Source organism: Lagopus muta, chromosome 20 (genome assembly GCF_023343835.1).
Source record: "Lagopus muta isolate bLagMut1 chromosome 20, bLagMut1 primary, whole genome shotgun sequence".
In the NCBI taxonomy this organism is placed as follows: domain Eukaryota; kingdom Metazoa; phylum Chordata; class Aves; order Galliformes; family Phasianidae; genus Lagopus; species Lagopus muta.
In genome coordinates, this window is record NC_064452.1 from 3871566 (window position 1) to 3883322 (window position 11757).

The 11757-nt window shown below is 46.6% G+C and overlaps 1 protein-coding gene across 1 annotated transcript in view; it reads right to left on the reverse strand.

Annotated features, from left to right (window-relative positions):
• TAOK1 (TAO kinase 1) overlaps positions 1-11757 on the reverse strand; it is a 56041-nt gene that overhangs the window by 3594 nt on the left and 40690 nt on the right. Inside the window, exons 13-19 of the mRNA XM_048966544.1 lie at positions 11127-11261; positions 10329-10565; positions 9445-9573; positions 8301-8504; positions 7065-7304; positions 3929-4141; positions 2671-2853 (exon numbers count right to left, since the gene is read on the reverse strand). Of these exons, the coding sequence (XP_048822501.1) occupies positions 2671-2853; positions 3929-4141; positions 7065-7304; positions 8301-8504; positions 9445-9573; positions 10329-10565; positions 11127-11261 (1341 nt within the window). The remainder of the gene's footprint in view (positions 1-2670; positions 2854-3928; positions 4142-7064; positions 7305-8300; positions 8505-9444; positions 9574-10328; positions 10566-11126; positions 11262-11757) is intronic.

The following is an 11757-nucleotide window of genomic DNA, read 5'->3' on the forward strand; positions in this document are numbered from 1 at the left end:
TGTACTGGTAAGCACCTCTTGCCTTAGTCAGGGAATATGCAAAGTGATTTCATCTGGAGTTTAGGAAACAATCTGCTCCCGTGTGAGTCATCTCCTGAGCCATTTCAGGCTCTCAGAAGCAGCCTTACCCACTCGCCTGTCTCTTGCCGCTAGGTGAATGGCACTGGGTCTCTGCAGAGCAGCCTGGCTAACTCTTGCTGAAAGCCATGCAGCACTCAGCAGGCCTGGAAACGGCAGAAGAGGAAGAAGCTGCCTTCTCTAATGTTAGCTCTTTAAAACGCTGCAATTTATCTAAGTGGAATCCCCTTCTCTTTCAGAACTGCAGCTCTCCAGCATGTCTGGCTGCACACAGCTCTCAGTCTTTGTGCCAGCGAAACAAATGGGACTTTGTGCAACCAAGCTGCACAGACAGGCATGCCTGACACCCTGCGTGAAAATGACATCACTTAGAAACAGCCTCAGGACACAGGACGCTGAAGATGAGGTGTTGGAGGCACATGTGAAGGAAATGAGTGAATCTGAAGTCCTTTAAAGACCCTCCTGGGACAAGCTCAGTACTGTTGCAATACAAACAACACAGCACCAGGGTGTAACTTGCACAGAGCCTCAGTCACTGGCACTTAAAAACTGTGCATGGAAGGGGCTGGTGACTCCCTCTTGAGCCCAAGTCAGACGTGCACGCTCCACTGAGTTACTATGGTGATGGGCACCATCAAAAATAAAGAGCGCTGTGCTGAGAAGGAAGCAGAATCCTATCCACAAGATCACTTCTGGAAATCCGGTTTATTGCTGAACACTGGGGACTGACTTTGCCACAGGCTGTGTATGTGTTTGTGCACATAAAGTCAGACATTCATCCTGTGCACATACGTGCCCTTGCTCTGGTTGCCAGACAGCTTCAGTTAGCACAGGCACACAAATACCAGGTGACACCGCTGAGCAACCTGCACCAGAGCACTAGCAGCTCCAACCTCTTACAAAGTCAGAATACCCTTCCTGTAAAGGCTATCCCTTCAAATGGAAGATGCATCCACATTTGCACCCAGGTGTCCTCCCTTAAGCTGCTGCAATTGAGCTGTAATTCCAGCAACTGCCTCACCACTGACTGTATCAGCACCAACACATAAGCACTGCACATATGGCTACATCAAGGCTTCCCACCTATGGAAGCTGAAGGACCATGCAGTTTTTCACTACTCTAAGGTACACAGGGCACAAAAAAGAAAAAAAATATGCTAGACCTTGTTGCTATTGCTTCCTTTTCTCCTCTACACTGTAGCACTGCTAAGCTTCCTATCGCTATTAGTGATGCCAGTCAGTATGCACAGGCTTTGATCCTCATCTGCACTGAGAGGCTTACAGAACACTGTCACTGACTGATGCAGTTTCTTGGGCTCAGCTTGCAGTACACCACCACCGATCCTGCACACGAGGAGCTCAGCTTGCTGTAGCACACTCCCTCCCCTGGAATTCCTTTCAGTTCATACCACCAGAGGGCAATGCACACCCAGCCCAGTATACACTTTGAAGCAGGGCTGGGACAGGAGCAGAACTAGAGCTGGGATATAAAAACGATTACCCCACATGTGGATGCCACAAAGGAACCCCGTCTGCACAAATTCAGTTTCTTCAGAGATTCAGAGCTACTTGCAGGAGACCAAAGCACAGCGCTGCCTTCTTGGAGATGTTCCTCTGCTGACCATGAGGTGGAGCAGCTTTATTCCAACAGGGCCTCCTACCATCTGTTGGCCTCTGGGAGGATTTAAGTGCAAAGAACCTCGAGGCCACAGAGTAATTGCCATAATTTAATAATCACCAATCAGCATCGAAGCTAAGAACTGCTGTGTGAATGGTGATGGCTGGCACCCTCAGAGCAAATCAAAAGGGGAAAAACTCACAGCAGGAAGGCTGACTGCGTATTTCCTTTCACTGACTGCTGCATTACCCTTCCTCTGGTTTGTGCGTGCACTTCTACAAACCCCTCCATCTGGAACCACGTAGAAAAGCATGCTTCAACAAGGAGCATCTCAACACATGCAATAGCCAACTCAAGTTGAAATCTAGGGAGCAGCAGGTTGCCCATGCTTGTGACTCTTAGCTACGGCCATTTGCTAAGGGCAGTGCTGCTGACAGCAGCCTTTCTGTAACATGTGGCATTTCATGGGGAAACTGCAGCTTCATCTCCACACTGACAAAGAGCAGAGCTGCAGTAAAAAAAAAATCAACCAGAAAACATAGAGTCTCAAATCACAAGTCCATCAATTTTTCATTCCCCCAGGTACCTACTGCCAATACCACACAAACTTCAAAAAAAAGCAACACCTTCCCTTTAGGTCATTATGTCTGTCCTCTGTGAGCTGAGGATGTTGACTTGCAGCTCAGAGACAGAATCATTTGCTTTCCCTTCTGCCCAGGGAGGCACAGCTCCCTCTGTCTCTGGCATGCTTCGAGCAGCTCTGCCCCAGCCAGAAAGCCAGAATCTGCTCACAGAGGACGGCTGAGCTGGCAGAAAGTTCAGTCTGTGTCACTGAGCCATTATCCCAGAGAGGCAAATATCCAAATGATCTGTGCATTTATCTACACAGCAAGGCAAAAGCAATTTCTCTGCATTTTGACAGGTACAGTGCTGAAAGACAGAGTGTGCTAAGGATGCTCACATGCCCATTTTACCTTCTGCTCAAGGAGGGCCCGACGGAGGGACACCCTCTGTTCAAGATCACGCAGCTCCCGGTCATGCTGGGCTTCTGCCTGCATCTTGATTTTACTCTGATATGCATTCAGCAGCTCCAATTCTTGCTGCAGCTGCATCTTCAAAACCTGGCACTCTGCTTCCTGTGCTTCATCCAAACGCAGCTGGGAAAGGCAGACAATAGAGACGTTTCACTATGGGGTAACCACTCATGACACTCTGGGGGAGGACTGCAGGGAGAGGGAGAGAATGGGATGGGACTTTTGTTTTCTTGGCAATACAATTGGTCTCTATTGTACTTGGTTTCACCAAACAGAGAACCTATAGTGACAAAGACTGGTGACAGTGAGCCCACAGTGCTGATGCAAGTGACGCTGATGAGCAGTGGTGCCTCGGGAACCACGATCCGTACTGCAGAGAACAGCCTGCTGTAGGTGCTAACGTTCACAGCTCTCCCCTGCTTTCCTAAAGGCAAAGAAAAGGCCTCTTGCTCTGTTCAGCTGGATTAACAAATTTCCTGTGTGCAGGAGACTGAAGTTTGCATTCCTGCCAATGCAGGACATCGGGCAAAAAAATGACATAAATCTAAAAGCGGTTTTAACACTGAACTTTTAACTTCCCTCACATAAATTAGGCCAGCTACCCTGCTGTGTCAGTGTCAAATCTGTGCAGAGTGATAAGCAGGACACGATATGCATGAAGTGCAAAGAAAACTGCACGTTCAGTTGTACCAAGGACTCAAAGCATTGCTCACATGGTCATTCCTTGAAGAAGGGCTAACAGAACTTTCAGAGCACTTTTAGCATAACTGGAGATTTACAGTCAAACCTCTCAACTCCTCCATGACTCACTGAGCATTTTCCACCAGTGGGACATGCTTTGGTTGGTATCACTGATAAATCAAAACCTAAATGGCTTAAAATAGCAAGTTGCATATTATTTAATGATGCTCTAAGAGGGACGTTCATGCTGTCAGACTTCATGCAAAAGCAGTCTTTCAGCCACGCAGATGCATCACTTTGCATCCCTTGGACAAAAGCTTCAGCTTCAACCTGCCTGATGGGAATAATACCTCTTTCCTCTGTATTTGAATGCAGATTTTAAATACAGAGGAACGACTGCGCTGGGTACGGCGTGTGTAGCAAGGAAGCAGATAGCCTGCTGTCAGGATACAGACTGCTTAAAATGCAAACATCCCTATTTGGCTGAGGAACCCTGGGTCCCTCGGAGGCGACTCACAGCTTGTGTAGAGAGCATTTCATTAATGCTGTGATCGTACTGCTCAGCCAGGATAGCCAGCTTCCGGGTCTGCTCCTCCTTGAGCCGTTTGAGGACAGCTTTATGTTCACTCTTTGGCGTGGTCTCCAGCAGATGGTTTCTCAGTGCTTTGTACTGTCTGGTTTGGATCTTGCATGTATCCTGAAACTGCTTCTTTATCTGTAGTTCTTTTGACTGGAAAGATGGAGGGGACACAAAACAAAGAAAAAAACAGCATGTTTCAAATGGGAGAAATATCCATTCAAATGGATATTTAGGATTACAGTAAGGATATGAGTTCAAGAATCCACAAATGTATAATAACATCTACAGTGCAAGGAGGGAAGCAAAATATACAAGAGGCAATGACTACTGCTGCAGCTGCTTTGACACTGCCACTGTGCACAACAATTACAATAGAGACACTTTTATAACAAAGCTCCAGCCTAAATACAGCTGTCTCCGCACAAAGAGCCTCACATTTGTCACTGGACTGGATCCAGTCCTGGCTGTTGCTTTTCAAGAAAAATTCTTGAGGGACAGGACTGATATTAATTAGCACCAAAAGCCACACTTACACGTGACTGTGCTTATATGGCACGTATACATGAATGGCACTTAATGTCATGCAAAGAAGCAGATCTGGTGCATGGGAAGGGACAGGGAAAAAGAGACATGCTTTTTCCACTGGGAGTTTGATGCGGATTGGATGTGTTCTGACTCTCGATATTAAGAATCTGGTTTTCATAAAGATACTCAAAAATGGCTGGGAAAGATTAAACACCTGAAGATATACACCACCATCAGCACTGATGTTGTGCTAGCTTATTGAACAACACAATTCCCCAGTCCCAACAGAGGCTGAGCTTTCCTTTCCTGCTTGCTGCGCCTCAGTGCTGTGCAGAGATATAACTTTGTTATTGCACATGGGGCTGAGAGACATCAATCTAGGACAAAGTATCCGAACCTGACTTAGCTGTGTGACCTTGGATACATTCTTTCTGTCTTTCTTCCACCTACCCAACCTGCCTCCAGAGCAGCCTGAAAGGGATAGCACCTGCCAAATGCATTGAGGCCCTGAAAAGGAAGGAGTTCCCTCCAGGAGGACGGGCAGGGATACTTCTAACTAAACCAAAACAAATTCAGGAGTGATGAATGGTGGTGGTGAACCGACTGATAGTCCCATTCCCCACGGTAAGACAAACAAAACCAAGCACAAAAACAAACAAATCAAACCAACCACATCAGCACAGTCAGTACACAGTCTAGCCCACTCACACCGTGGTCAAATCCTAGCACTGCGCTTGGAGCAGAAACAGAGCACAGGAGCAGATTTCTGTCCCTGAATAAACTGGAGGAGCTCTGGGACCTGAAGCAGCACTGCAGGTACATGTGTACATCTCCTGCCAGCCCCTGCACTGACTGCTCCTGGAGCTCACGCAGGGCTCAGCAGGGCAGGTGATAAGCACAGCACCTGCAGCTACACAGAAAGATCTGTTGGGACCAAACACAACCGGCCCAATGCCACCAGTTTTGTTGTATAAACCAACAAGCCCATCTTGTCAAATGGATGCAGAAAACAGGACAGAGGCAGGCTTCATTCAAACAAAACACATGTAATGGAGAGGAAAATATCACTTCTACCCTTCCTAAATTCACGGCAAGTTATTCCCCTCCTAAAGGCCTTCAAGGTGCTCTCTCCCTTCCTCTCAAGGAAGTGTCTACAGGTGCTTACACATCCCCACCAAGGACCACAGCAACCATCAGCAAACTGTTTTGTGCTCACATTCCATGAAGTTTCTCTTGGACACCACCAGGCTGTTTACAGCCTTCCAACCCAAAGGCTTCAACAACAGGAAACAGAAGGGAGGGGTAAGATTTCCAGGCAGCCTTCTGACAAGATCATTTTGACCCGGTGTTGTGAAACACCAGCAAGAGGGGGTTTTCATCACAATTAAAACGCTCAAAATAATAACAGAGCAGTTTTTACTGAAGGGCGAATTCTGTGCAACTCTACACGAGGTGCTGGATTGACAGCTCAAGCCTGAAATCCTCTGCTAATCGCAGAACAGCCATGCATGGCACAGCACAAGCTTTCCATGCTTCCTGCCAAAACGCCGCAGCCCTGTCCTAGCTGGAGAAAGGACAGGGTTGGATGCTCTGCAGAGGGCAGCTCTGCAGCCTGGAGAGAGCTGTGGTTCTGTTGGCCTTGCTGCCAGCAGGGAGCAAACACGGACGTGCTGCCCACTCGTGTTTGCACCACATCACCTTGGGGAGGCAGAACTCATTCATGCTAATCTCAGAAGGATCAACCTAATGCAGCTGGTTCGGTTTTATTCAGCTCAGAGTGCAGCACAGCTTCGCTGTGAAGTCATCTGCTATTTATACACGATATCCTTGGAGATTCTCAACAGTGATCAGATGGTCCCTTGTACTCACAAGCCAGGTTTTCACCATTTAATATTATTCTAATACTGGCAAATCACATTCTTTTCTCGCTGAAGTTCTATTCTCAAGTGCTGTTTTTTTTTTCTCTGCAAGAAGATAGCTTGCACCAACTGCGGGTTAAGTCAGATGTGAAATACGAAGCAGGAAGATCTAGAACAACAAAGAATTCCCATGCTCAGTATGCCATACACTCATTTTGTTACTGGCACAGCCGAGCACTGGGCGGAGAGAAGCCTGCCTCCTCCTCAAAGGAAATGTACCAGCAGCTAAGTGAAAACTTTCTACTCCATTCTTAGACACTTCAGAATAAACCACTGTGCTTCTCTGGGTGAAGCTTACAACAAAAACAGCAAGAACCTCAATTACAGCAGCCCTGAAATCCTGAAACACTTCAGCTTGAAGAGCTGGGCAAGAAACCTACGAGAGCTCATCATGGCAAAGGTCAGCACAAGGAGCTCCCTGAGGACACTGCAGCTGGCTGGTATCCTTCACACCTCCCATCCCAGCCGCAGTGTAAAGGCATTCACACAGAACCTCTTCAAACTAACGAGCCTCACAATCCCTTGGACCTGCACACACAGCAAACGAGACCGGGGCTGCGATGTGCCACCGCCAGCAGCAGCAGCAGCAGCAGCCCCTTGGTGCTGCTCGCTCCCACACCACGCAGTACCTTCAGGCTCTTGGGCTGCTGCCGCACCTCCATGACGTGCTTACGCCTCAGCTCCCGCTCCCGGCGCTTGTTGTACTCCAGCTGGTTGGTCAGCTCGGTCTGGTGCTGGAGGCGGATCAGCTCACAGCGCATCTTCTGGATGGTGCTGAGATGGCGGAACTCCAACTCCTGCATGGACTCGTGCTGACGCAGCAGCATGGCGTGCTCCAGGTCCTTCTGGGTCTGCCTTTTGTTTAACTCCTAAAGGGCGACACAGGGGGTTACCAGACTCTTATTTTCTTGGATTCACATTTGTAACGCGACATGATTTTGTTCAAGAGGGCATCTGTCCATTTCTGAGCCACCTGAGCACAGAGCCCCTACCACTTTTCAGGTGGAGGCCTCCCTGCCACCAGTCATTTTCCTTCCTCATTTCACTTTCCTAGGTGGATTCACAGTAAGTGTTTTCTGGAAAGAACTGATTATTGCATCTGTTGACCTTTCGGATCTGACAGTTCTCATGCAATAAGACACTGTTTGAACATTTTACTCCAAATTATTGCAAAAACACCCCAGCCCTTATTTTACTAAAAAAATTCCTATTTGGTAACGAACTCCTAGTGAGACTGAAGTTGGAAGCTTCAGAAGCCGTTCTGAATTGAAGTCACACCAGCGCATCCACACAGGTGAAAAACCCCACAAGAGCTCTGAGTGTGGGAAGAGCTTCCCCATCAGTGCTGATTTAAAGAGGCACCAGAGCATCCACACAGGGGAGAGACCTTACAAAAGTCCTGAGTGTTAGAAGAACTTCACAAGCAGTTCTGAACTGAAGTTGCATCAGCGCATCCACACAGGTGAAAAACCCTAAAAGTGCTCTGAGTGTGGGAGGAACTTCTAAAGCACTCACTCCCACACTTAGTTCCTACCTAACCTACCATCAGCGCATTCACACAGGAGAGAGACCCTATAAGTGCCCCGAGTGTGGGAAGAGCTTCAAAAGCAGTTCTGAATTGAAACTGGAATGGACAGCCAAGGGAGGTGGTGGAGTCACCGACCCTGGGGGTTCAAGAAAAAATGGATGTTGTGTTGAGGGACATGGTTTGGTGGGAGCTATTGGTAATAGGTGTACGGTTGGACTGGATGATCTTTTAGGTCTTTTCCAACCTTGGTGATTCTATGATTCTATGGATAGCAGGAACTCTGTGTGATACTCTACACACAGATGGCTCCAGGTCCCACCTCTGCCTGCTCTCTCACCTCTCGAACCAGGTCCTGCTCCAGGTTGTGGCGGCCCAGCAGCATCCTCCTCTTGAAGCGGCGACACTCCAGCTCCAGGTACTGCCGCTGACGCCTCAGCAAGTTGGCCTCTTCCTCTGCCTGGAAATGCTGGATGTTCTCCTTCTGCTTGGAGAGCCACTCCTGCTTCTCCTTCTTTGGAGTGCTCTGGTTTTCATTCAGCTCCTGATAAGAGTCAGCTAATTAATGGTAGAATAGTTGCATCGAGCTCCCTGGCCTTGAACGACTGGGAGCCTAACAGACTACGCTTCAGACAAAGCCATTCCACACAGTTTTCTCGTGTTAGGAACAATTTGAGCTCCTGTAAAATGCATCACATCACATATCTAAGGGAATACCTGGTGACAATTCATGGCCTTTTTTTTTTACATTGACATTCTGAAGTCAGTATATTGCTTAAGGCACGTTTCATAAACGAATCTTCCTGCTCGAACTGCACTCTAGAGATGCTCAGGCAGTGACCAGGTTTGCTGCAATACACTTCAGCTAAGAGACATAATTCCTGCATACCAGCAGGTTTTGCTGAATTGTGACCTACTGCCTATCTATCTGTGTAAGACACTGCTATAAGCTCAAGCTATTACATCTTCTGTCAGCTCTTAGTTTAGTGTTAGTGGTGGCAATGGTGATGAGGAGACGGTTGGACTAGATGATCTTATAGGTCGTTTCCAACCTTGTGATTCTATGATTCAATGATCTTCCTTGGCTCTGTGGTTCTTTGGACATTTTCTCCCAGGAAAATGTCTATGTTTGGGAATATTCCCCTTTGGGAAACGTTCCAAAGCTGCGTCACACAACTGATGGTTGAGTGCTAAATGGTTCTTACTAAAACATTACTTCCAGTGCCTACACTTTCATCCACTCCATAAAAAGAACCACAAAGTTTGATTCCACCATTTCTCTGCATTTCACAAAGGCCATGGTTTCCACTACCATACAGTGATTACTGAACTATTAACCTGCTTTCTCCATTAAAATTACTAATTAATCTACAGGTCATCCTTACTGCTCTGCTGTTTCTTCTGTCATTCCTGAACATTCACCGCTCTTGCAGTGCATTGTACACCTCACTGTTGGTTCACATTTCTCACTATAGAGGAGTTACCTCTTTCAGCTGCTCCTTACGGAGTTTGTATTCTCTCTTCTGAGACTCCAGGAAACTGTTCAGTTCTTTTTTCTGTTGGGCCTGAATATGCTGCTGAAACTTCTTTTCTTCGTTGGCCATCACTTTAGCCTACAGCAAATCCAGAAGCAGATCAGTTTCCGAGGCCTGATCAATTATAGCTCATGTTCCATTCTAACCCCGAGACCTGGAACTCACGATACAGAGACCACAATACTCACCACGACTCTGAGAAAAGCATGAATCTCAGGAGCCTGCCCTCAAACTCTTCTCATTCCACCCCCCTTAAAGCATCAGCAGGAGTCCTTTTTCAGTGCTTCACTCTCTCAATCCTGTTGAGCTATTCTTACCTAACACAATCAACACCTTATGACCAACCAAATCCTCAGCCCTCCACCAAGAGATCTAAGATGAACAAATAAATCGATAATAATCTCCATAGGCGCCTCCACTTCATGGTCAATTATTTAAAAGCATAAAAATCCCCATATCCCATAAGCAACCAGACTGTGAGCCTTTCAGCATAGCTGGCACAGTTCTCTGCAGGCTCATCTGCCTCCATAACACTCAATGGCAGTAACTGTCCAAGGCAAAAGAAAGGAGAACCCTCACAGCCTTCTTCCTGGGGTCAGTATACTAGCATTTAGTACAACACACTGTGATGAAGGACATACCTTTCCTCTAGTTACATAAACCCCTTAGTGTAAGGAAGTGATGTATTAGCCTTTCTCTAATTAGCAATTTGCTTGGCTCCTGGAAACAGACATGTAAGAGACTACAATGTCATCTGTTCATCAGTGAGGTGAAGTGGACAATTCAAAGTAATTAACAAATAAAGACCGGTCTGCTAAACTGTTATCTCCTACCTCTTTTTCCATGGCTGCTTGGTGCTTTTTAATTAGCTTTTCCATTTCTGCAGCAAAATTGTTACGCTGAGTTTCAAGATCTTTGTCCAACCTGAGGCGATGCTCGTCCATCTCTGCCTTCAGTTTATTCTCTAATGCCATCAGCTGCTTCTGGTGTTGCCTTCTCATACGTTTATAGCCAGACATTTGCTCTCGGAGTTCAGAGTCTTGTTCGTGCTCCTGCATTTGCCTTGTCACCTAGAAAGATAACCACATTGGGGCAAAGGAACTTAACGCTTCTTCATCTGATCTTCAGCACTCTTCTGACCACAAAAGAAAACTATTCAGTGATGTGGGTTGTTTTTTTGTTTTTCTTTTTGTAAAGAAGACCAGAGGTCCCAGTGGCAGCAGAGCAGACTGAAACCTGAATTTTGCAGCAGAAGATAAGCTCATATGGGCTCTAGTATTAGATGATGTTTCCTTAGCCCACTATGAGTGTGTGCATATGTATATGGAAACACACACAAACGGACACAATATACATAAGAAACTAAAGCCAGTTTGCTACTATAAACTGCTTCCTGCATTCTGCTAAGCCTACCAGCTCTGTAAACATCCACAGTACACAAATCACATCTGCCCTGGCGCTGCATTTCAGCTTTCATCAACCCGCATTCTACCATTTCAGCGATAACACCACAGCCAACGAACGCAGCTCATATCCTGCTGAAATCCTGGCAGCTGCTGAGAGCTTCCCAGAGCCACGTTTGAAGGCATCCCTTCCTGCACAACCTCACCCAGGCGCAGAGCGTGACGTACCAGCGATGCTGTGCGTATGGTAGCAAAGTGCTCTCGATTGCGATAGTGAGACTTGTGGCGGGATACTTGGGGAGGAGACTGGGGTTCTGATGCCCTCGTTCGAGGATCCGATTCCTCTCTGTAGTTTTCTTCCTCCTTATCAGCAAATATTAACGCGACAGAACAAGAATTCCAATTACTACAGATTTTCAGAAGGTTCAGAAGGCATTGAAAGGAAAAGAAAGCAGATCCATTTTACACTCGTTAGGCCGGGCAGAGGAATGTACTGCAATGGGAGCTGTGATCCAGGGTCTTTAATTTGGAGATTCTGTTGTGCAATTTTATTACTGGGAGGAAAATTACTAATTACTGCTGTAAATGAGAAAAATAAATGGAAAACAGAGAACTGAGTAAAATGGTTTACTTCAAGAAAACATAAAAGCTATCAAGTAGATTATATCAAGTCGGAGAGACAAAAACAACATCTCTGTAACCCTGAAAGACAGAGGATGATTTTCTTCACACCCACCACAGAAATACCTCAAAGCAAATTCTGAGATTTGTGGTGTATTCCACATTCTTACTTTGTCATTCGTCACGCTGCGATTAGGAGTTAGAGATGATATACTAATTAACTCCCCAAGGAAATACC